Source organism: Corvus cornix, chromosome 4 (genome assembly GCF_000738735.6).
Source record: "Corvus cornix cornix isolate S_Up_H32 chromosome 4, ASM73873v5, whole genome shotgun sequence".
Lineage (NCBI taxonomy): Eukaryota > Metazoa > Chordata > Aves > Passeriformes > Corvidae > Corvus > Corvus cornix.
Genome location: NC_046334.1, coordinates 64,856,342 through 64,882,632, shown reverse-complemented (window position 1 = coordinate 64,882,632; position 26,291 = coordinate 64,856,342). Strand labels below are relative to the sequence as shown.

General features: G+C 39.5%; 3 protein-coding genes across 6 annotated transcripts in view; all 3 read right to left on the bottom strand.

Annotated features, from left to right (window-relative positions):
* The window catches only part of POLN (DNA polymerase nu), a 102,784-nt gene extending 88,108 nt beyond the window's left edge, over positions 1-14,676 (bottom strand). The window contains exons 1-5 of the mRNA XM_039551590.1: positions 14,314-14,676; positions 14,021-14,143; positions 12,836-13,001; positions 3,751-3,885; positions 253-314 (exon numbers count right to left, since the gene is read on the bottom strand). Coding sequence (XP_039407524.1) covers positions 253-314; positions 3,751-3,885; positions 12,836-13,001; positions 14,021-14,143; positions 14,314-14,676 — 849 coding nt within the window. The remainder of the gene's footprint in view (positions 1-252; positions 315-3,750; positions 3,886-12,835; positions 13,002-14,020; positions 14,144-14,313) is intronic.
* On the bottom strand, positions 5,366-14,296 carry HAUS3 (HAUS augmin like complex subunit 3). Of its 2 annotated transcripts, XM_039551180.1 has the most exons (6): positions 14,021-14,296; positions 13,013-13,075; positions 11,354-12,886; positions 9,893-10,329; positions 8,030-8,258; positions 5,366-6,729 (listed from the first exon to the last, which is right to left on the bottom strand). In XM_039551180.1, exons 3-6 carry the CDS (start codon positions 12,275-12,277, stop codon positions 6,463-6,465), a joined length of 1,857 nt encoding a protein of 618 aa, XP_039407114.1. In that variant the 5' UTR covers positions 12,278-12,886; positions 13,013-13,075; positions 14,021-14,296; the 3' UTR covers positions 5,366-6,462. The 2 variants fall into 2 exon arrangements, with proteins under 2 accessions (XP_039407114.1, XP_039407113.1); XM_039551179.1 differs by lacking the exon at positions 13,013-13,075.
* A 5,304-nt stretch (positions 14,677-19,980) lies between the features above and the next one.
* MXD4 (MAX dimerization protein 4) overlaps positions 19,981-26,291 on the bottom strand; it is a 41,155-nt gene continuing 34,844 nt past the window's right edge. For 2 of the 3 annotated variants that reach the window (XM_039550522.1, XM_039550524.1), the window contains exon 6: positions 19,981-25,374. In XM_039550522.1, coding sequence (XP_039406456.1) covers positions 25,226-25,374 — 149 coding nt within the window. In that variant the 3' untranslated portion in view covers positions 19,981-25,225. The remainder of the gene's footprint in view (positions 25,375-26,291) is intronic. The other variant, XM_039550523.1, reaches the window with a different exon arrangement.

Sequence of the window (26,291 nt, the reverse complement as noted above, 5' to 3'; positions counted from 1 at the left end):
TGAATGTGGCAATCACATTTCTGATCAATCTGTCATAAAAGACCAGCTTCCTGTGAAAAGGGAACCGAAGTGGGGCCAAGAATCTCATAGGTAAATATAGGCCAAGTGTAAAATAAGACAGAGGAAGTTATCTGAACTATGACTGTGTAAAATATATCATGATAAAGCTTGTTATGAAAGACCCAGTCTATAACTTCAAACCTGCTACAAAAAGTGTGCTTTTAGTGGTTTTCAATCTTACAAAACGCTTGCCTTTTCATTTCTCAGATGTGCATCCTTATCACCTAGTTTATTTTCCTTTGTCTTCTCCATACCTTTAAAAAAGAAGAAACAATTTACAACACAAATAAATCTGCAAGCAGCCCATATAACTTAGGTTACATACAAGGTTATGTTACTGACACTTTTACCAAACCTAAAAGAATTGTCAAAAAATTTCCCTTGACAACCACTTGTCAAGTTAGTATCAAGTTAGTATTCATGCTTAAAAGGGCCGTGCAGGTTCCAAAATACGCATATGCTGATGCCTAAAGAGGCATCCTAGAAACAGAGACTAGAAAAGAGCAAGGGAATAAAGGTAGGTATTTGTTTGAAAGGCCTTCAAAGGTACTCCCCGGGGAGCCAGAGGCTATTGCCAAGATGGACCCCAAGATGGACAACAGGTCATGAGTTCTTTGCACTTTTACAGGTTTGGTTCATTTGCATATCAGGGTTAATTCTCCAATTAAAGCTTCAGTTAACGATGTAGTTTCCCCAAGCTTGCCCCTCCCTTTAGAGGCTTTTGGTTTTTACTTTTTGGGCCTAGGACAGTCTGAGTGTCCTTGGAGAGCAGCCCCGGAGAGGCTTTGTTATGTCTACCTAGCATGAGAGAGCAGAAGTTAACAGGCTACAAGAAACTTCAGAGTTACACACTAGGCAGTACATGATTTGAAAAATATAAAAGTTAAAACCTAAGGCATCGATGCAAAAGCCTGCTCTGTCACCATTAATAAAAAAAATTACTTAAAATTCACTACAAAGCTAAAAACATTTTCCATGGTATTCAGAGAAAGCATTACTATAATTCCATAATTATGTGAATTTCCCTCTTTCAAGAAAACACAACTCAGTTTGGTCATAGTAAAGCTGGGGGTATGAGCATGAAGGAAAAAAAAAGAAAAGAAAAATCCAAACTCTAGAAACTTTACACAGCTTAACTGTTTTCTTGGAATTCAGCAGCAAGTATTCCACAAAATCTTTGTTCTATAAAGCATTATTTGTATTTGAGTTTAGCATTTCATGTCCTACAAACAACTGACCATGTTTCACCTGCAGAGAATTTTTTCACATTGTTCATCTTGCAATAGAACAGGCATTTTAAGACCAGGTGAGAGAGAGCAAGGAGAACTCAGACCTGACAAACTGACAGGAAAATAAGGTGACACCAGTCCCACAAGAAGCAGGACAGCCACTGGTGCTGGGTCTGACACAGAGCACAGCACAGCTGTGAGTCTGGGCCCCCACTGAACTGCCAGAGACCTTTAGCCCACGGCTCTGAAAGCACAGATGCTGCAGTTCCAAGAAGGGTTTGGAAATGCACCTCAGACTCACACCATGGCAAGTGAAACCATTAGGACACGTGTTTCTTTTCTGCCTTAGCACTGTCCAGAAGTCCCAAGAAGAGGAGAAGCAAGTGAAGACTGAAATGAAGGAGCCAGGGGTAACAGGTTAGTGGCACTTACAGTCTGTGGGTACAGAAGGAGGAACATGGAAAGAGAACTCCCCTGAAGTGCAGGTCTCTCCAGAGTTTGCAACGAGTTCGGATGCCTTTATCTCTAGATTATCTTACTGCCCAGCCAAAAGACACATCACGGGCAAAGCACGTATTTTGTCCCCCCATACTGAGTACAACACTAAACTGCTGCTGTGGGCTATGAACTTGCATTACCAGTACTTCTGAAACAACAATGGTTTTGACCAATGTCAAAGCATAAGGTGATCTATTTCTATTTACTAGAACTGTTTTAAAAAAACTTGTCTGGGCAAATCAAGACCTTTGTCTACAGAAGAAACTAAGCCTATTTCTACATGTTGGTCTAAGTGTGTAGTCTGACATTTAGCTCCAGCTCAGACTTCTAACCCAAACTCTTAGAACAGCCAATATGGCACAGCTGTATTTGGAGCTTCAAACATTTTACCTTTGGTTTTCTGAGCACTTTCTACAACAGTAAGATAATAAATTAAGAATGATAGTATCTGAGTTTATATTCAGTGCTTTTAATTGTTTCACAGCTAGACACTTTTCCTTGACAAATCCACACAGACAAGGATTACATTTCTCTCCTCCAGCACACAATAATCAGTATGACAGGTATTGAAGAGATCTGCCAACTTCCAGTTTCTGAATTATGACAAAGTATCACCAGATGGCAGCAGAAACCCGTCCTTGCCTTCCAGCTCCTCAAGGCTTGATGGAAACATTAGAGCTCCACTGCCAGGATAACCACAGAATTTCACCAAATAGGTCAACATTGCAGATATTTGTTCTATTTGAGCCCAATATTTACCTTCTATAGACAAACAGCTTTTACATTAAGTAGAATTTAAAATTTAAAAATCTATCTATAAAATACAGTTCATACAGTCTGAAACAGACCAACATCAGAGGTTTGCAGTTGTTTCTGTTTTATTAAAGGAGGCAAACTTCTTTTTTATAGACCCATACTAAAGCTGTATGTGTATATATATATATATATACACACACAGGCAATGACAAGGTAGCAAGAGAAGTAAAATATCAAACTGAGGCTAAAAAGAGATCAAATTCTGTAAAATCATCTGGGTTTTAGTCCCAGATGTAACACATACAATGCAACATTTTAAAATTAACTCATCCCATATTTCCTTAAACATGTATCACTGATTTACACAGTGATGAACTACTACCTTTGTCACTGGTACACCACCAGGCTCCACTGATCCAAAGCTTTACTGAAAGAGGAGCCTGAACCATAATTTATATAAAAGGGAGGCTGCAAAAAACATGATGTACACAAGAATAAACATTAGATTTAAAGCCCATTGATCAGATAATATTCCAGGATTTAGTTCTCAGGAGAAAACAGAAAACTAAAATCAAGGAAAACTCAACTTTCTATCTGGTTCTTTCTAGAGCCACAAGATGATAGACTGTGACTTGCACAGAACTGAGAATAAAAACTGCACCTTGCAAAACCTCCTTAGTATCCACAGTGTTCCAGATCTGCTGAGGCACTTTTAACATTACCTAATTTGCTCCTTCACTGGGACTTTTGTTCACTCTTCCCCCTAGAATTTCACAATGAGCACACTGCTAATGAACATATGTTTTAAGATTAGACATGAGTCTGGAGAGTTCACAGGTCACTTGGTAAGTTCCAAGTACCTCCAGTGATCTTTAAACATCTAGTCCAGAGTCAAGCTAATGTATGCATCTAATTTATTACATTGAATAGAATTACTTAAGTAACACCTTGAAATTCCCATATACTTCTGTACCACATAGCAAAACAGAAAGAAAAAAAATTAAATTGGTGGTACAGTTCCTTGTACTCAGGTAACATTATTTAATCAGAAAAGTCCCAGCAAATGTCACAGTTACAGTTAATTCCTTTTCTAAACCTGTAAACCTAAACTCTCACCTTTTCTTTTCATCTATATAAAAAAAGGGACTAGAGGTTTGATATTTCAATTTTTCAACTGAAAAACACATATAGGCTGAGATTTACTCACTCTGGTTATTATCTCTGTTAGTACGAACTTCTACAGGAATAGACTGCAAAGCTGTCAGAATCCTCTGAGCAATATCAGATAAAGGCACTTTAGAAATCTCACATCCTATATACCGCTCCATTTTTAAGATTAAACCTAAACACAGAACACACAAATTATAAATTAATCATGGTCATGAGTAATCCTCACTTATATTCTGTTGAAATTAAAGACAAAATATAGTGAATATGTTCAGCCATTCATTCTCAATAGAAAATTACATTTGCTCCCAGACATGCCCATCAGTACTGTATTGGAAATAAAAATGTAATAATTTATAAAAACTAACTTATTTGAATTAGTGTTTCAATACACTGATTAAAAAAATCACAGTCCTAAGTACAGCTACCTTGTACTAAAAAAAATCTGACAAATAAAAAGTATGTATGTCTGAGATACTTTCCCCCTCCCAGCATCTTTAAACTAGTCTGTATCTAGCACTTGCTTACGTTTACTGTTACTAGTGCTTGGATTTTATCAGGAAAAACACAATGAACTTTCAAGTAATTGTAAAAATTAAGCCAACATAAAATTAAAGAAACAAGCATTACTATCACAATATACAGTCATTAGTTTTGTGCTGTTTCAGAAAATACTTACCATAAAAGACCTCTACTTTCTTAAATTTTGTATAATTGATGCACACAAATACTGTTATATATTGGTAACTTTAAAATAGCTACTATAGCTCGTCAATTTAAGAAACGGGTCAGCAGTATCTATAGTCTCTACAAGCTTTGACTCCAGCTACTGTTGTTCTAAATTTTATCCTTTTCTGAAAAGGAGCTGGTTTTCCAGCTGACCTGTCCATATTCTGTAATACCTACAAAATACTTGGAGAATCCCTAGGTACAACATACGTTGGAGAATCACAAGTAACAGTGTCCACAGATGACTTGTTGTTTTACAGTTAGACCAGAAGAACATGTAAAACTTGACACAAACATAAGACAAATATCCAATATTTTAAAAAATACTTAAAGTATCCAAGCTGTACAAATCAATCACTCTACCAAAACCTGCTGTTTACTCAATTATTCCTATACAAGTGGGTAACTGGACTCCTGTTACTCTGGTCTTCTCCCACTACATCCAGTGCATGACCAGACTGTCAAACTTAACCATCAGCAAACAACAGTTCCTCTGCCTACATAGAAATCTTCTTCTTGGCTCAAAACCACAGCTACATTGCAACTTTCAATACTTACAAGTGCAAGCATTTGCATCCAATTCAAAGAGGAACATCCATCATACTGCATTAGTACTGACTGTATCTATCTAGCTCTAATCAGTAAGCATGTGAAGGAAAGGGTGAGAGGTGGAATGGCTTTCTTTTCCCTTACATTCCAGGAGTCAGAAGTATAATCCTTCCCTGCACACAACTCCTCCTAACTTCTACAATTAAGAGCAACACTTCTTTCCTACACAGGGTTAAAGTGCTCTCTGACTTCTCAGGCTGGGAAGCAGCAGTCACAGCCTCAGGGGCAGATTAAAATGAGAACCCATCAGACTAAATATAAACAAGACACCATGCCTGAGAACAGGCCTAGAAAAACCCACACAGATTCACCATAAATATTAGCCACACTGAACTGAATTTATAGAGTTTGGCATTTAATAATAAACACAAAGTATAGAGTTAAGCAGCATAAAATCCAGACATAAAGACACCCAACCAGTAAGCTAAAAAAAAATTACACATTTCAAAATAAGTTATAATCACATAAAAGTTAAAAGTCTGCCATCAAAATAGTTTTAAGACTACTGTTACAGAATTTAAGCTAATATACTAACCTTCATCAATATGTAAAACGCTTGAAAGCAAGCACAGCTGATCCCATCAAAAGATAAAAGACTGGAAGTTATCATACTATAAAAGCCTATTTAGTTCCATTGGTATATTAGGAAGCTACATAAAAATTTGATAAACAGGCTAACAATGCACATTGTTACAGAAGTATGAAAGCATCAGCACTCTGAATTGAAATGCCTATCATTATAAATTATAAGGCAAACTCAGAAGTACAAAAGATAAATTTAAAATTCTTTTTCATTGACAAGCCCAGTATAAGTATGGACTGGTTTCAATGGAGAAGATAGGCCATAAGTTAAATTAAGAGATGCTGGAATGGTCTTAAAGCAGATGGTCTTGGTAGTTAAAACAGCTTCTGGTACATATTCCAACACATTTTTAACAAAACCAAGTCTCCTTAGAAGAACTGTAAGGGAAACAATCATGGAATATCTGCCTTGGAGAACTCTCCTCTTCACTATGAGGACATTATATTCATGTTCCAAAATCTGGAATGCCTCCTCCACATTTATTTTGCAGTTCAATCATAAGTTCTTAGCGTGCAAGAAAAAACTTAAGGGTATGACACATTCCTTTCGGTGCTATGCTGTGTGCAGCAGAAATGAACACACAGACCAGCGGAAGAGCAGCCTGAACATACTTCTTTCAAATAACCAACAGTTACTTCATATCCAAGAGTTCTGACAAAACTGAGATTGAACTCGGCGGGCAGAAGCCATAAAGCAGCACTGGTAACAGTGGCAGTTAAGACTCACTGCAGCGACAGGTAAGTGTAAGCATTGACAAGCTAATGCTTATTATTCCATATACTCCTAGACAGTTTACATTAACATTTTCCTTTCTTAAGAGTACATTGCTGTTTAGACATTAAGAACTCCACTGGTTGTGAAATTCTCATCTTCCAGACCACTGGCTTTAGCCTGAGACTGCTGCTCAAGCTTCTCCACCATCTCTTTCAAGTGATCTTCATCTTTGAAAAAATACACATACAAGTCTCTTTCCATCTGATGCAGCCTATTGGACTCTAAAAAGCTTCTCTTCGACTTCAGATCAGCAACCAGATCCATAAGGAGATGATTTAGTTTCTCTAAATCCACTTCTAGTTGGTGAAACTGCTCAGTAAGTTCCTAATAAAAAATACAAGACAAAAAAATTACTACTTTTCTATTGTTAATACACTAGCTGGTCTAGAAATATAAAAGGTTTTTTGCTTTGGGAAGGCACTTGTTTGTAATCGAAAAGCAATCACAAAAAAAACCAGAAACAAAGATAATAAGGAATTCCATTCAATTTACATCAATTTTGAGCTCCATGTAACAGAACTCACATCAGGTTATGCAAATGTAATTTCATTTACTTGTTGACCGGATGAGTTAAGACCACAAGAACCTGACCCTGACCTAGAGAGATGAGTGTCATATTTTATCAATTACAAGTCTTCATTGCTAGTCAAATCTTAAAAGGGAACAAAAAAAGGTCATAACAAAAAAGCCAAATCACTTTTACAATTAAATCATTAATTACCAGCTACAACTTTCCCACCTGTCATTCTTATGATAGTTCAGTATAAGCAGACTAATCATCTACTTGCACATTATTCCCTTATTAAGGAATTACTTTTCTTGAGAAACAGTAGCAGTAGAACAAGATGTCGTATTTTAAGAAGCAACCTATATCAATAGGAAGGTATTTGATTTATCAATGTGCAATCCCTAAATACATACTGTTCCAATTACAGAGTCTCGTTTTCCAATAAAAACTCTTCTATATGTTGCAAATTCACTTGATAGATTAATGTTAAATACATTTTTATGTAATTAACCAAGGAAGTATTATGTAACAGAGTATTTCCCTTGATGCATTTTTGAGGTATCTACAATCTTTTAAAACCCGTAACAAGGTGCATTTAACAAACCCTGTTCCCATTTAAAAGATGTTCTAAACACAACACCTGAGAGCTGTGTAGCAGGACTGTCCTACCACAACTGTCCTTCAAAATTCTGGTATTTTTATTTTATCCAAATGATCCACCTGTAGCCAGTACTGTTGAGGTTTTAGAGGTAACGGGAGAAAACCCATATGAAATGAAGAACAACATAAATGAGTTTTCCAGTGACACCCAATCCAGACACCACATTTCTCACACCGTAAGTTTACGGGAATAGAGAACTGCACATGCCTTTGAAAGAAATTCAGTTAGATGCAATGGTTTGCTCAGAAACAAAAAAATTATTACTTGCCAGCATTTACAAAAATCCAACATTTGCCAAGAACAATGTAAATACAGCATCCATCATCATTATGTCAATAGATTTGTTGCTGGTAAGTGGGGACAGTTTGTGTGTCTAGAGCTTTCACACTATATTTCTATCACTAAAGAACATGACACATAATGTAGTAATTTTTTAAAAATCAGTAAGGGCTTACCGGACTCCGGAGTTGTATCTGATTTGTTCCACAATAGAGAGCACCATGAAGGGCATCCACATCCCGTTCTAGGCTGGACAAAAGGAGAGACTGCTCTTGAGCAGATGCTGCCAGCTGATCTTGTACTGTAGCACAGTCCTGCTTTAACTTCTGAGCCATCTGCTCCAGGCTTTTGTATGTTTTAAACAATTGTTGTTTTTTATTTCCTCCTTCCAGGAGCTGATACAGCCTGTAACAAGTGAAGTTAGACACACAAGCACTTTTAAGTTTCCTGTGCACTCTATCATCATTAGTTAAGAGACAGATGTCTGTGTTGAGAAGACAGAGGACAAGTAAGGCAAGTACAGCTGAGGGCACTTTTACTACACTGCTATATCTCCCACTGATTTCAGGATTCCATCTATATATAGTAGTGATTAATAGGAATCCAAAATACTTCAATACCGAATTAGCAGCAACAAAATACTAAAGTAACAGTTAGTAAGTACATCGTGAATGCAAATAGAAGTTGACAGTGTGCTTCTGCCAACTATTTCCTGACACTTCAAGGACTGCAAAATAAGATAGATTTTTTTTTTAAGTGCTGAAAGAAAGCAGACTTCAGTGGCCAATGAGAAATAAGAACAATCTTTGTAACAGTTTCAAGCTTACTGAAGTATTTCCTGTTTTCCATCTATGAAGAGACTGCTAAGAAATTCTCCAATTAGTTACAAGTCATGCAAAACACAGCATTACAAACTATAGCAAACTTGCCCTTACCCAAACTGTACCCTTACACTGCACAGGAATAGGCTAACACAATTATAGGCAACTTTGTTCAAATGTTACTACCACCTCTGTGTAACAAAATCTTCAGGAATTGATCCCTAACATAAAATCAGACTGGCTTTATTGAGAGCAGAAGCTGTATTTCAGAAGTAACTGAATGTCTTTCAAGCGTCTTCTGTTTACAAACCCGATAAGGTTTTTAATTCTTTCAATTTCCCCTCCCTTTTTCTAACAAAAAGAAAGAAAAAGAAGAAAAAATAGCCAGAAACATTTCAGTGATTTGAAGACTTTATAATAAACCTGAACAAAAATGTAACAAGTTGACACAAACACATTCAGTTTCTTCCTAATTCTGCTGCCTAATTCTTCCAGTTATTCACTGTGCCAAACCATACTCAGCTATCACTAATCAATTATTAAAAAAAACAAAAACACTTAAAGCACTATTCTAAAGGAGGAAAATCTGACAGTAACACACCTGTAATTATACAACATACCTCATCAAAAACTTTAGTCTTGATGGAAGAGCAGCACAGCACACATCTTTAACTGTATCACCTGAACTACAAGACTTAATTACTTAGATGGTGAACAACTAGACTCATACATGGGCGCCAGGACACTCCAACCAGCTGGCAAATCAAGCAGTAAAAATGAGCTAAACACATTTCATAGTCCAAAGGAGTCGTTCCTCTCTCCTACCACACGGGGGTTTTTTTGCGGGCTCAGCTGATGAGGCCGTGCATACAACCTGGGAAATCACTGCTATTAACATCTATACCTCTAGAGTAAGTTTCAGGAGGTGCTAGATAAGAAACGCTTGGGTTTAAACATTCTTCATGTTACTCATATTAATTAGGAATGCTTCAGCAAGATTAAAAAGACTGATAATCGAACAGTTTTTCCTCAGGCAAACCTGAAAAGAATTTCAAAGAACAGGGACAAAACAAGTTTCACATCTTGAAAATTCAAAATTCTAATCAGCTACAACACATAACTAAGAACTTAGCAGCAGGCAAGGCTTAGCTTGCCTGAGCTTTCATCTCCCCATTATTTCAAAGTAAGTCTAAGTTCAGTAATGACTCTAATGCTCACCTGCAAGAGAAACCATCCTCTGAACTAATAGTGCTCCTTGGCTTTGCCTGTTGAGTTCGTTCAGTTATCACCTGTAGTCTCTGCTGCAACTCATCAGTGCTCTGTTTCAGAGATTCTACCAAATTCTCAAGCTGACAGCTGATCTCCTGATGTTTCTTCATCTCCATTTCATAGGCCAGATGAATAAGTTCAAATGATGTTTTCTGTCTTATCAAATGCCTGCCTATTTTATCTTGAATTGCAGCATAACAGTCCTGCTGAGCAATTTGGTGATCTAAGTATTCTTTCACCACTGGTGCAGTCAAAAGCTGTGCATTCTTCTTAAGAAGGGGAAGTAGCTCTTCATTATTTAACTGAGCTATATCTTGTTTAATTGATGAAATTTCAGCACTTAAACTAGGTATTTTAGCATCAATGTTTTCCTGTTGTCCAATATCCTGCATAAAACAAAATACCTGTGAATTTCTTCATAGTTCCCTCCAAGCCACTCCCCAAACATTTCTTCAGTTCATATAAAATTCATGTATTTATATTACATTTATCTATGAAATTAAATCCACAAGTAGTTTCACAGAATTTTACAACGTAATGCAAATACAGATGAACAAAGTAATTAATATATTTCAGTAAAAAGTAATTTCATTCTACCACAGAGTCAGGGAACAGTTTATTTTGTTAAAAATAAAAGAGCTGCATTTTACCCAGCACCTATATTTCAATCACGTCTAACTGAAATCTCACATGCAAACTTAATTTTTTATATTCAGTCGGATGATCAACACTGCTGGCAGAATCAATCTTTTTCAAATTACCCTCATCAATCAAGTCCTATATACTAGTCATCCATAAATGAAAATATACAAACTGACATGATGCCTCAAGTGATTCCACAACTGGCATAAGCAAATACCTTTCCTTTCATTATGATTTCTTCACAAATCCCACTAGCCACATCTCATTGTCACTAACTTGTTGAGAGACTTCTGAGGCTTCAACTATCAGATTCATTTATTTGGTACAAATACTTGAGTTTCCAGAGTAAGTGAACTAAAACTTTTTAAGGTTATGCTACGCATATGAACAGGAATACATTTATCATATTGGCTCCTTGATACCACGAAATTGCAACCAAAGCTAAGATTCTGTTTATTGTACAAAGAGCCAGTTCTAACTTGAAAATTCTAAGTTAAACTAAACTAGAAAGGTATTATAAGTTCTAGTATTTTAAAGGTAATAATGCTGGACAGTAGAATTAAAGGTACTGTGCCACACTGAAGAATTTCTAACTATGGAAAATGAAGCTGTTTCACAAGAGCAATTTTGTGAGCAAGACGAGAACTTCATAAAAGTGTAATTTCACTACATAAAAATAACTGAAATACCAATAACTCAGCAATTCCTTTCACTAGATCCAGTGGAACATGCCTGTTTGAAACTCCAGTACCTTCTCTTGTGCCTTACCTTGTCCCAGGACTGCAGCAGGCTCTCTGCACACTCGATAGCTGAATTCAGGCCCTCCTCTTCAGCTTGCCGCTGAATTAGCTGGTTCTGACCACAAATATACGCTGCCTGGAGCCTGGCTATCTCTTGCCTTTCTTCACAAACTTCATTAGTCTCATTGAAAGTGACTTCCTTGATTAAATCCTCAAGCTGAAAGCTGCCTTCATGTGAATTTTCAGCACATTCAGGCATACCTTTATAAAAATGCTTTTTTACGTATGATGTAAGTGCTGCAGTGCTTTCATCTTCCAGAGACAAATATTTGTCCAAAGAAAGCTGGGAAAAAAACACTGGATGTACATCCGACTCTTGTTCTGAATCTGAAGCAGTGAAGAAAGAGGCAAATTTCTTCACTGCAGCTATAAGAGACTGCAGTTCATTGTCAAGCTTATTATTTGCTGCAGTAAACGCTTCCAGTCCTTCTTTCCAAGCCTTACGTGCTTCTTCCTCTCTGCTTTGGAATGTTTGTAACACGTGGCTGTTTGTAGTAACCAGCAGTTGAAGCTTATTATGCCGGTGAATTTGAAGGTTTTTTAACTTCTGAAGAGTTTGAAGCTCATCCTCTAATTTCTTCACTTCTTCCTCTTCTTGCATGTCCTCCTCTTGGCTACTGTTCTTTGAACCTGTGGGCTCCAAGGTTTTAAGGACTGCATCCAGTGCATTTCCTTCCAACACAGGCTTACCACACTTGAGAAGATTATCAAAATCTTGCAGCTCTTCTTCAGATACCACATGTTTCTCATTTATGTTTCCACAAAACCACTCCAGAAATGATTTGTCTTCTGAAGACTCAAACATCCAGTCAAAATCTTCTCCATTAAGCTCATCAGCCTTTGGATATCCAATTTTTTTAAGAATTTCCACAAAATCCTTTCCACAGCTCATGATGAAAATATTTTTGCAAGCAGAAAATATCCAAATACATGAAAAAATCTGGGGTATTATTCCAGTTTTAATTTTTTTGCCATTTAAAATGAATATTCAGTATTTTCATAAAAAGAGTCTGTACAGGAAAAAGGAAGTGTCAGATCACAAAAAATCCCCTGAAAATTGTTTTGGATCAAAGTGGCTATTCAAAGACTACAAAACAATTTTAATTTCAGAGATCACTTAATAGCTTTTGTTAATCAAATCAGGACATATTTTTGCATCAATTATATCCCAGATCATTGCAAGCACATATGTTTTTCCTTAATTCACATAAACTTATTATGAAAATAGAATAACATCATTAGTTTAAAAGCAACAGGTGTTAATATTGAGCAACTCATTGACCTACAGAAGTGATTTTACTTACACAGTTTTCCTCACATTCACTTACAAAAACACCCACAATTATTTTAAATCTTCCAAAATGAGCAGGGTTTTCAGTTTGTTCTAAAAACAAAACTACAGTGAAGTTACACTGCACTTCAAGATCTCGGCTATAAGGGTTGTTTTTACCTCGACAGCAAGCAGAATCTTGTCTTCTAAACCTTTGTTTTAAAGTTTCCTCTGAAAATGGAACAAGAAATACTTTAACATATAAACATCTCAAAATAAAACTGCAGGGTTTTTGATCAATTACAAAAAAATTAAAATCAGTGTAAAAACACTCTTGTGAAAACAGTCACAACTTACAAGAACAAGGAGTTTGCTGCTTTTCTGTAGTTTCCTAGTAGACAAATAATCAGCTTTGGGATCCTAAAGTGCATGTAACAGACAGCAAAGGATATAGGATAAGTTATCAATAGATAACTTAGAGGCCTTGTTTGCAAGACTCTGGTAATACTAAGGGATTTTTTTTAGTTTTATATTACTTAATACTTCGTTTCTAAAACATACATTTCACCAGAGAACCCCACTTTGCTAGCGAGCCTGGAGTGCTGAACAAGTAAACGCATTCCTCTGAAGTTTCCTGTGTCTGACTTAGCTCAGTTAGAGACTGCAGATGACACAGAATGTTACACGAGGTTCCTGTCACAAGGCAGTGCTCCAGCCATCCTCTGCCCCCCGTGTTTAAAAGGGCTATCCTCAAAATACATAAATATGGGTGCCAAGAGGATGGTGCCACACTCATTTCAGTGGTGCCCAGTGACAGGACAAGGAGTAATGGCCATAAACTAAAAGACAGTAAGTTTGACTTCAGTATGAGGAAGAACTTTACGTTGAGGGTTGCAGGGCACTGGAACAGGCTGCCCAGGGAGGTCGTGCAGTCTCCCTCTCTGGAAACATTCCAAAACAACACGGACACGTTCTTGGGTAACCTGCTCCAGGTGACCCTGCGGGGGGAGGGATGGGTGGACCGGATGCTCTCCAAAGGCCCCTTCCAACCCTACTGCTTCTGTGAAATAAAAGGCCCTCACACAGCTCTGTGCGTGGGCACGCCGGGCCACCACGGCATTACCACTGCCGTCAAACACCACAAACAACAACTGCGGAGCCCTGAGGGAGCACCCGCGACGCCTCCCCACGCAGGGCCGCACAAGTGGGGCCCTCAAGGGCCACGTCCCGCCCGCGGGGCAGCCGCTGCCTCCAGCCACACAGGGATCCCGGCCGGGACGAGAGGTCGGAGGGAGCGGGGACGCGGCGGCTGATCCCGTCCCGCCGGGAGAGAGGCCCGAGCCCGCAGCACCGCTCCATACTCACCTCAGCGCTCTGCTCTGCCGCAGCGGCGGCTCGAGGGGAGGGGAGCGAGGCGGGAAATGGCGGGAAGGCTGAAGGGAGGCTCAGGGAAGGCTGAGGGAAAGCGGCGGGAAGGCGGAAGAGAGGCTAAAGGAGGGGGGTGAAGGGAGTCTTAGGGAGGGCGAGGGGAAGCGGCAGGGAGGCCGGGGGAGGGGTGAAGGAAGGCTGAGGGGAGGGTCAGGGCAGGCTCGGGAAGCACAACTGCTCGAACCGCCCGCCGCGCGCGCGGTGTCCCCGCCCTGCTCCGCCCGCCGCACTTGCGCGCGCGCCCGCCCCACCCACGGGGGCCCCCGCGCACGCGCGCAGCGTTCCGCCTCGCGCCCGGCCCCCGGACCGGTGCGGCCGTGTGGGCGGGGCTCCCCGCGCCGGGCCGCGCTTCGCCTCAGGGCGGTCGCTTGGGGTCCGATGACTTTGTCCCGTCCCCTCAGCTCCCCGCGGCCCTTGTCCTGTCCCCTCAGGTCCGCCCCCTCAGCTCCGGGCGGCCCTTGCTGCCCGTTTCCCTTGCCTAGCACACGGGAGAGGGAGGAGGGTGCAGGCCTGAGTGCAATTGATCTCGCCCAGCTCTGACCGCTATGCCTCCCTGAAGCCCAGACATGGCTAACGGGGGCCACTTCGGCCATCCGCACCCAGTGCTGCTGTGTTGCTGGTTTTCACCCCTGCTTAGTCTTTTCATGGGCTGCTTAGTCCACGTGGGCTTTTATGTCCATGGATTTGCCAGGTGCCTTTTTGGACATGCTGACATCCCCCAAAAACTTCACAAGACAACATCCCAGACCATCACTACGTGCTGTTTGAAAAGACACTTTATTAATTGTTTTTTTAGCTCTCTCTAAAACCCATCAAAAGATTCCTGGCACTAGTGTTTCAGGATCTGGTCAATGCCGCCTCTGCACGTACCTTACCCGTGGTATTCATGGCAATTTACAAGCCATCAGTACATGTTCTTCAGCTTTGTCCTCTCTGTAGAGCCAGTGCTCCATTCCCCACATTGTTCCCAATGTCTCTCTGAACCTTTTACAGCATCGCCGTGCCTTGCTCAGGGTGCAGAGACGAGAGTGCACAGAGTCGTCAAGGCATGGGTGTACCAAGGTTTTATACAGAATCCTCATTTCCAGTGCCTGTCCTTACAATGCTCCCTGTTTTCTTGGCTTTTTGGCTGCCGCTGCCCGTGAAGTCACCAGGAAGCTCTCGACACAGATTGCAGGACCTCTGCATTGCAAAGGCTGGTTCTCAGACGAGCATCATGTAAACTTGTCATTAACACGTCGAGCATCCTTTATGAGCCACTCCTTGAGTTTAGCCATCTTCACTTCCTGTTTACATTTCACATGCCACGTTTTCCTGGGCTTCCCCATGTGCCTTGCAATAGCCTCCTTAAGTTTCTCATTGAGTCATGCAAGGGGGGGAAGGTTTGTGGCACATTTTTCTATTTATGTCAGACATTTTACCTTGGCTTCTAGAACTGTATTTTTAAGCCGTCTGGGTGTTTGCAGGCTTCTTGGTTTCAAACTGCTCATTTAGGGGCTTTTTTTGGCATTTCCCCCCATTTTTGTATAGGTCATTTTCTTAAAATTGACTATCTGTTTGCTTTATTTGTCTTGCATTCATCTTGGTGTTAAGTTTAATTATATTGTGGTTGCTACTATTGAGCAGCTCACCCACTAATAGCTCTTGAATTAGATCCTCTGCACTGCTAAAGACTAAATTCAGAATGGCATTTCTTTTTCTTGTAGTTCATAGGGCTAGCTTTTCTAGAAAGAAATAATTTATTGTATCCAGAAATATTATCTCTACAATTCACCCTGATGAGGCATTGACCCAGTCCGTATGTGGGTGGTTGAGCCCTCCCACTACTTGTCCTAAATGTGCAGCTTCTCTGGTCTCCCTTAATGCAATTGTTGAAAGGAATCAACACAGGGAAATGAGCAACCTTGCAGCTCAGCACAGCTAAGACAAGCTCACATTAGGTTTTCTTGATCAAAATCAGCACCTGTATCACTTGCAAAGTGCAGAATGTTGATTTCTGGTATAATGTGGTCTGTGCAAGACATTTTTAGACTAAACCCTGACCTGGCAGTGAGTTCTCATGGGTAAAATGAGCTGTCGTGTTGGATTCCTCCCCATCAGATTACAGCATGATATGCAGCTGCAATTTAGGCTGGCTGAGGTTTTCAAATCATCTTGCAGATAGAGTGCATTGTGTCTGTCTGGTGGGGAAGGAACAAAAGCATTCACCAGCTTATTTCGTAAGGCCCTGCTGTTTCAGTTCAGTTAGTTACTTGCACTAAAATCAACTTCTCCTACAGCGGTATTTTGCAGACTTGTGCTTCACAGTATTGTGGTTTGGGGTTTGGGTTTTTTTCCATAAATATCAGTGTTACTCATGTAAAAAAATGCCTGAGTAAAAGCAAATTCTAAACACCTAGAAAAATTCCTAAAATTCTGCTGTCCAAATTCAGCTCTGCCAATGAAGTCCACATCCTAGATGAAAGAAAATACATCTGATAAAAGTTTGCCTGTCTTTTGTCTATCAAATTGTCTGCCTGGATTGCTGCAACTAATGCCTTCAGATCCCTGTGTGACTAGTTCGTCTCCCTCTTACCAGACTCACATGGCTACGATGTCCCACCTCCTTTGTGGCCTTTCCCAAAACCTATGTCCCCATCTGTTTACCTGGGCAAGCAGCACTACATACTCATCCTGTAGCAGGTTTGGAGTTATGTCCATGCTGGCCAGTGGCCACCTCTTGAAAACAGGGAAGAGCTCAATTTGGCCATGTTCAATGCGAAATTGTTTATTTTTCTTTCTACCCAGACATGGAATTTCCATGAAAGTTTTCATCATGGATTACTAATTGCAGCCTCCATTCTATCTGTGCTTTGTCAAATTTGGTGAAAATTAGCCAGAAGGTTCAGAAGTTATCAAGGAAAGGAGGAAGGGAACAGATGGACGAAAGAGGAGTTGACAGACAGCATGATCTCATAATCCCTGCTGGCATAGGAATTGAGGCTAGAATTGAAATATTTTAGGTCAGAACACTGTGCACTTAAAATTCTCATTTTGAAAGAACAAGCCTCTAAAGGGAAACAAATTTTCATCTGTTAGACCATCGATCAGCTCTTAGGGCAGAGATTAAACAATAGCCTTCTACAAACATATTGTCAGAATTTCTGACAGCTCCTTTCCCCACCCAACCTCAGACCCACGTGCTTCAGCGTTTGCTTTTGCAGCTCCTTTTGGGTCAAGATTGTTTTCCTCTGATTCATTTTTTTCTTGGTTGTGTTCAGTCAAAACATAATTAAGGCTTACCTTACCCTTTTTTTCCATTCTAGGACCAGTTGTTTTACATCTGTTTCCTAGAACTGGAGAGGCTGCTTAGATAGCATATTGCCTTTACAAGCCATTTTATGGTGAATTCCAGTGGATTAAGGCATAAACATTTCTGGAAGGATGTCTGCAAGCTCTGCAGTATTCCATCCATACCATGTTGTGTTTGTTCCACTGCAAAATATGATGTCATTGTGCCTGATACCTCAGAGAGGAGCTCTTGGTTACCCATCGTTCGAGGCTGGAACAAACAGCCAAGGAGTGCAGTGCCACCATACAGGCATTGCAGCTGCCCAGTCTAAACCCTCCCACTGGGATACATCTGTGAGATGAAAAATTCTTTTAAGTCGTTTGCTCCTTACTGCTTTAGGGTTCTGTTTTGATTTTAGTTTAGTTTTGGGGGGAAAAAATCAACACAAAGGAGGCAAGGAAATAGGCTTTTTGTTGGTGAACTGTAACTGTAATAGAAGCTTTTTGATTTTGCATCATACTGCACATCTGCTGACAGCAGCCGGATGGCAAAGGGCCCTGCTGCAGACTGTTGAAGCAACAATCGCTCTTTGGAAACACCCTGTCCTGAAAGGTAATTCATTGCTTTAAGCAAATTTATATTCTGGGTTAAGCACAGCTTTTGAAGTGCCATGTGAACTTTTATTATAACAAAGTCAGAAGACAGGAATTTGGCACCAGCTTGTTTTCTGTCCCAAGTGCATGTATCTTCTCTCCAGAGGAATGGTAGATTTCATCCTGAGACCTTGTATTCCCAGAAAAGCAGGTCAGAGTGATTAGTTTCCTTCAGCTTTGTTGGATTCAGTACCATAAATATACAAGAAGCTCCTGCACATTTGGGCTAACACTCCTAATGTATTTAAACATATAATGCACAAGGGGTTTTTTTTTTTTCCTAGAAAATTGTTTGTTTACTCTCCTGACCCTGTTTTGAATGAAAACCCGAAGCAAGGCTGATCAGCTTGGCTGTCTCCAAATGGGTTTGGTTGGTAAGAAAGTGAACCTGTGTGTGGGAACGTGCACTGGGACTCAGCAGGGACTGTGCAGGACCAGAGCACTCCCTCCTGCTCCATCTGTCCCATCAGCCTCCTGGCACCTCATCTCTAGTGGGGCAGGGGTGGCACAGGAGAACAAGAACAAGCTTTTGGGGGGCTTTCCCAGCGCTGTGTCCTCCTCGGCTTGGGGAATGTAAAATCCTAGCAGGCTCAAGGAAAGCAGCAGCAATGCCAGCCCTCTGCTCCTCCTCTGGCCACCAGAATCATTCCTTTCTTGCCGTGCCACTATCATTAAAAACACTGAGTAATTCACAGTTTCTAGAATAATAATAACTCATAACTTTGCCATTAAAACCACTTTAAAGTACCTCTTTTAGAGGAAGCTGATGGTTATATCATTATGAATTTAATTATCATTTAAGTCTCTTTTCTATTTAAATAGGTTTTGACAAAACATTTTCATCCTGAAAGGCAAGACAAGCTTCTGGATATTTAGTATTAAATTTGAAACATCCATCATTAGCAAAATGAGGAAACTTATTTTTCTTATAAACAAATGGTATGATACAACAAATGTCATAAATGAAGCTGTGCAGATCATAAACTGTACAGGATTTACAAAAATAGTGCCAAGACATTTATAATAATATTTTACCCAGTGCAATTCATGTGCTGAGAAAACTGGTGCTGTCACAAAGTACAGCACTGCTAAAATCTTATTATAGCTATTTTTTTTCTGTTGGAGATTAATTTATAATAAGTTATTAAGTGCTAGATTGTATTTTATGTTTATTTTGTGATAATGTTAATTTCAAAGAAAACTGTGATAGAAAAATTTGTTGATTATGCTTTGCGCATGAGTATTCTACTGATTCAGCAGCTCAGCTTATTCAAATCAAATATATCAACAAGCTACTGGCCACGATTTCAGCATAAAACTGCTATTTCTGTATTTTTAAGATATCACTGTATTTAAGACCAACATGTGTGACAAACTGAAATACAAACCAGTGGATGTCACGCACTGCAGATGAGAATAAATAATGTAATTCACAGAAGGATTTCAGCTCCGTCCCTCCTCTCATCTCTCATCAACTAAAATGCTCATTTTTGTCTGGCAGCACATCACTTTTGATGTGACTTTCATATTTGAAAAAATAAACATGCAGAACTTGTAGGCTGCCTTTTAATGGTTTTTTTCCCTGTCTTGCACGGAGCTGAAATGATTTCAAGTATAATTACTTAGAACAGACACTAATGCATTTCAATTTGCACTTTGCAAACAGGTTAGTTTGTCTTCAGAAATGTAATAGTGGAAATTTATACAGCACCCATGGTTAGAGACAAATAACATTAATGACAGTTGGGGTTGCATTGGGCCAGTGTGTGTAAAAGAACTCTAAGTAGCACCCCAATTTTCATACCATGCTATTCATTTGAATTGCTAAAGCTCAGTGAGCTCCTTATGAAATAGTTGACATGAAATAAGCTGACATGTAAAGATTTGCAATATGTAAAAAACTGCAAAGAGAAGAAACACTATGCACAAAAAACAAGTGATGAAAATTTAAAAAAACCTGAGTAACACAACAAAAAGGTATAAAAATTTGTATTTATAGTATGACGAGATAATGATACAACACAATACTCCGTGTGCTACAGAACGTAGCAAGCGCCATGTACGTGCGTACAAATGAATCTGTATAATACAGTAAAATGCATCCCACAGACTATGGACCATTCCTTTGGCTCTGGGATCCAGAGGCTCTGGCACAGAACCCACTTGCTAACACCTTTAGGTAACAATTTCACCAGTAAGCAGCAGAAGGCTCTCAGTCGGTGCTTCACCTGCACCAAAATTTCATCACTTAAACGTCCATACTGCACAGACCCTTCCAATGCCATAAATCCTGTGTAACCACAGTTTATGCCTCTCATGCAAAATGAAAGAAAGGAATTCTGAACTTGGGGCGCCTTCACTCTGGCTGGCCATGCCTCCCCAGGAATCCTTTCCTGGGCTCATTTACAATACTTCAGGCAGAGAGAACAGCCAAGGTGACCAAATAGTCTTTTGTATTTCATATATCCCCTGCATTTTAATTCTGGGTAGCTATGGAACACACTTGGATGTTTTCTTTACAGCTACCAATTAACAACAGTGCATTTAGACAGTCACTTAAGCAAATTGGCTCATTTTATTGCTGGTAAAATTAATTTCTGATGTGTTTGCCCCATTAGTATTTGTAGGGAGTACAGCTCTTCCTTAAAGGGTTCCTAAAGGGTTTCAATTATTCTTCCATCAATTTTGGAAAGTGTAACTTAATGGATTAAATACCAGCACTGTTACTGGCTCATACCACATACAATCAATGGCCTCTACCATTTAAAAACAAATTTAATAGATTTATGAAAGAGTAATTTGTTTTGCAGCGATTCCTTTATCAGCAGCATCATAAAATGAAATGTATAAAATTAATATTACTTAATTAAAAGCTGTGATGATGTGGTTCTTTTCAAAAATGTGTTTCTTTCCACACGGCTGATCTGCAAGGATGAAAAATTTCACCACTAATTACCAGTCTGCCAAAAAGTTGGTAAAATGGTGAAATAATCACTTGTCCAGGAGCAGAGACTGCTGTAAGTACCTCCAGGAAAAGCAGAAGTACCCGCTCAGAGGAGGTCTGCAGGCAGAGCCCACACTCACGCAACTTCACGTCTTTCTGTTTCCCAGTTCTCTTCTTTTGGCATTTAAATTCATCCACTGAAATGGGTTACGCAAAGTGTACAGTCAGATGCTCAGAATACTGGTATTTATCACTGTAATTTATTTGTAGGTCAATAGAAGTAATTTTTTTTCTATTTGCATTATCATATGTTGTTAGGCTGCATGTGGTACTGCTGAACCCATACTCATCCATGTCAAAAATGTAACACCACTTGAGGTCAGTCTTAATTCTGTAAGTTAGATCAAGTTAGATGTGTTAGATTTTAAGTCCTTTTTTCCAACTCCAAACCTTACACTAATAAATTAGGATTGAAACTCATCTATAAACACCACATATAAAACTGTCCTTCTCATGGCTTTTGGGGAAGCTTTTAATTTCTGTTTTAACTTGCTAAAACTCACTCTGAACCAAGTTTGTTCTTTGCAGAAGACAATACAGGATCCAGTCTCTGGTTAATAATGTGTTATTAGCAGGTTAATAACCTGCTCTTTTCAGAAGATAAATAAATCAGCTGCAATGGGCCTGGCAGGGTACAAGCTGGGCAGAGAGAGGATGGGTGTGAAGGAGGATTCATCCTCTGAATTGCAGCAGAGAATGTGCAGAAAAAACTAACAATTTTAGGCTGGCTTTTTTGTGCCTCCCTCCGGTGATGGCAGAGTGCAGTCACGGAGCTGGAGGAAGCACTAATCCAGGAGCAATGAAGAGGCGTGTATCCTCCAACACCTGCGTACTGCAGGGGAAAGCCCTTCCTTTCTTCTTCCCCAGGAAACAGGCCAAACCTCTGTGTCTCCATAAAAAGAACTTTGCGATCACTTCATCCCTTCAGAGCCTCTTCCACAGAGAAAAAGACCTAGCAGCCCTGTAATCTTGTCCTTACTGCTTCTTTTCCAATGTGGTAACTGCAGAGGAAATGGATGAGCTGAGCAGTAGCACCTCCTCACCTGCTAAAAAGCACGGTCATGACAACACGGCAGAGCTGCCAAGGTGGTGGCAGGATTAAATCTTGCAGCAAACAGTTTGCCTTTTGCAGTCCCACTGTGGGCACAGGTACACTTCTGCACATGCATGGAGCACACACACAAGTGTCCAGCTGAGAAAAATTAATAAAAATAACACTGTTTGCATCCCAAGGTACTGTGGCCACAGGCAGTGCTGCACTGGCTGTTCAGCAGCAGAACCACGGCCCTGAAGAAATGTCAGAGCCCTGACTGTCCCCACGGGACTGCAGCTCTGATGAGGGGGACAGACCAGTCCCCAAACCTGACCCTAGGAACTGCTGCGCCATTGCCTCTAACAGGGCTGCTGCTGGCCGGGGGCTGTGCCTGAAAATTCCACCTTAAGTTGGACTGTGCTTGAGGGAGAATGACACAGGCAGTATGGTGTCATTTTTCTTTACCAGCATAATAGCTCCCAGCTGTAATAACTGAAAAAGTAAAAACAAATAAACCCTTTTTATTTCCACTCAAGATTATTCGAGTAATTTTTATTGAAAATATAAGATCTACAAAGCCATGGATACCCAGCGTGGAAGAACTCATTAAGTTAGCACATTCATCTTTAAAAGGAAAATTTCAGGTTGACCTAAGGTACAATAATGTTCAATTTAAAGTCTCGTTTTTCCTTCTGTAAGTTTCAAATCTCTTTTCATTAGGAGGTTCTGTGCAAGAGCTGCTTGTCATGAAAGGAAACACTTTACAATCCATGAATGTGTTCATTATATAATAAATGAACAGCAACAATATACTAGCCTCTTTTTTTTTTCCTGTTAACAGTCGTGTGTTAAAGTAAACTCTTATTTTTTTTTTCCATGATTTGGAAATTAGTTACATATGCACCAAAGGAGCTAGTAATTTCTGCTGCTTGTCAGCTACACACAATGAGTATATTGCTGTGTGCTTTCCCCAACAATGAGGATTTTAGTAATATGCAAGGTGTATAGAACGTAATACCAAAACCTGCATCACAGAAAAGGTTAATTGTTTACTTATTCAGCTGCCAGAGTTGATAACCTTAGGCCCCTCCCCAGAGCCAAAGTAGGGGTGGCCATCCATTAGGTTATGTAAATTAAATGTATACGTTTCCTTGTTGGCAAGTTCCAAGCAGTAAGCGAGAGTGCAAACAAGGATCTGTAAGCTGCCACAAAATGTATTCATATTTCTACTCCATGTTGTAAGAGCCAAAGGGAGGACACGTATGTCAGATGTTGAAAGAACAACTGAACCTTTGCTTTTGATCATTATGGTCAGTCTGTCATGAGGTCTTGTATCCAAATGCTAAAAATGGCACCACACTTGGACATCCCATAGCCTTACACAGTACATTTGTGTTTCCCAAGCCACTGAGCGCTGGTCTCACAGAGACCCTGACTTTAAAAGCTAACAAAAAATAGATTCGGGTGCTGAAGAATCCAAGGGAGGGCTCATACAAAGACAATTAACCCTCGCACCAAAACCTAATTTCATGATTTTACTTAAAGCCACACTGAATCAGTTGTGAGAGGGTGAAGATATAAATACACCTCTCTGCTTCATCCGTAAGAAGGTGGACAACTGACCATTTGAACAGAGGGTCTTGAAACAAAGCTTAGTTGTCCTTTAAACAATGAAAAGGAGAGGCATACATAAATGGTCACCAAGGCACAATATGACAAAGGTGAAGAGTCCCTGAGACTCTGGTCTGGGTCTGTACCATTCCCCTCCCTATACAAGTAAATGAGAACATTTAGGAAAATATAATACAAAATCTCTTACAGGAAATATAGACTACACTTGCTAAAATCACTTCCCTAAAAGTGTTTATAGCTTTTTTCTTTTTTTTTTTTTTTTTTTTAGCTTTTTCTTTTTTTTTCCTTCTTTTTAAAATTTTTTTAAAAGACCTTCTTTAAACAGATAATGCAAAGACTGGTCCATTTTTTTCTTACCCGGCAAGCCAAGCTCTAATGACTTCACTAAGCAGAAGTTGTATTAAAATACATCTTCATAGTATTGCTACAATTTGGGTAAATATGTTCTGAACAGCTTGATGAGTACTAAATAAACTTTGCTGTTTTACAGCATACATTTTAATTTTTTTGCACTTTTTTAAGAATAGAAAATGCAATTATAGTGTGCAAAAGAAAAAAAATTATCTTCTAGCTGAATACTGTAATTTTAAGCCATGCCTTCCATTAAAATGTATTGACATGTGTAAATAGAAGAAAAGAAAAAAAAATACAAGCAAACAGAGATTTCATTTCCTTGCAAGGAAAGATTTAACTATCACAAACTGGATCACTTGAGTTCTGTATTCTTTAGAGAAAGAAATGAAAACAACAACCCATAAAACCACTGAAATGCTTCAAATGTCATCCATTCCACGGTAACAGGTTAAAACTGCCATGTTGCTTTCTACTGCTCCCGTTAACATGGATAGAATGATTTGCTGCTGGTTGGATATTGAATACAAAAAGCAAAAGAAAGTTGAGATCATCCCACATGAAGTCATTATTAGAGCTGGCTTTTCCCCCGTTTTGAAGTACAGTAGTGACTTGTAAATATGACCTTTTCTAAAGATCATCTGAGATTTGAAGATTTATCTGCCTGCTTCACCCAAAAAACAACTGCTGAAAGAATTTACTCTATGGAGCCCACTATACAGCATTCAAAATGTTTTGGGTTTGGTTTTTTTTCATGAAAAAATACCACAAAAAGTAGTTTTAGGTTTTTGTACCTCTGAATCACTAACACATTGTAGATTCCATTTATTCTTCCATGTTTGAAAATGGTTTCTGCAAAATCAAAATAAACTGTCAAACTCCCTTATGCCATGCTTCCAACAGTTTGAATTTAATACTTCTTGAATGGAATGACATAATTTATTTCCTTTAATTTGCAGGATGGCTACATCAAGCTAGCTTTAAGTCACAACTGTACCTAACCACAGTTCTCTGCAGCAAACCCATGATTTACAATATCTAATATTGTGGTTACGGTGCAGGGAACCGTGGGTAAGAAACCTCCATGTCAGAGTATTGTGGTTGGGGTTTCCCGGAAGAGTGGCAGTTGACACCTCTGGAATATTCATATATAAGTGCTTCAGTCAGATGGTCCTGAGTTGAGCGGGTAACTCAGGCACTATGAGAGCCTGGCATTCAGTCTGCGGGAATGTGTGTAACCTCCGTCACTCGAACCGCTCTGCAAACTGTAGTGGTCTTCAGCATCACTGGCACTTCCAATACTGTCCATTTCACCTGGAGTAAACTCCATTCCTTCAATGTCTACTTCTAAAGAAAACATAAGAAGGCACATTTTCAGGAAGCTGTAGCAACTAGTCATGGGCCAGTGTCAATCAACATCCAGGTGAAACCTGAATCACACTTCAGTTTCAATAATAATAATAATAATAATAGTAATAATAATAACAGTAATTAAAAAAAGAACTGGCACAGTAATTCCTGAGGAAAGGATCATTTTGTCCATCTGAGAATTAAAATCCCTTCTGTCCTCAGCCACATAAATATACTGCATGACATCAATACCAAATCCTTTCCCAGAACTGTTCCAACCTGCACACAGACACTAATTTAGAAAAAAGCTGACCCTCAAAGGCTGTCGTACTGCAGCACTGTCCGTAGTAATTCCAACCATGCAGGTGCTGGCTGGCCATGGTGTGACCACCAGGTAACTGCCCCAAGACCCACCACTCCACCACCCTGGGCCCTGAAACAGCCAGCCTGGGCGAGTGTTCTGCACAGAAAGACTTCCAAATGGGAAAGTAAGAAATGGCAACAGACAGCTTGATGAGCTCTGTCTCAAATGAAAACCAAGTGCAGAGAATCCTTGGTCATCATTGCACAGAACATGTTTTAAAATTTCACAATAAATGATGTGGAATTAATTTATTCACACAAAAGAATTAAGCCAAATAAGATTTTTTTTTTCCATGTTATGCCAGCCTTACCAATAATTACACTAAAAATTCAAAACATGAAATGGTAATTGTTTAAAAAACTGGCAAAAAACACATGCAAGATAAATAGCTTTAAAAATTCACACAATATTAATAGCTTAAAAACTGATTAAGAAAGAGACTGTTTTTCAAAGAATGTGAAAAAGATGCGGCAATGTTTTACTCTTCCAATCACATTATGGAACAATTTTGTCTGGGTTTTGTTGAAAGCTTGATTTTAGTTCTAAATGA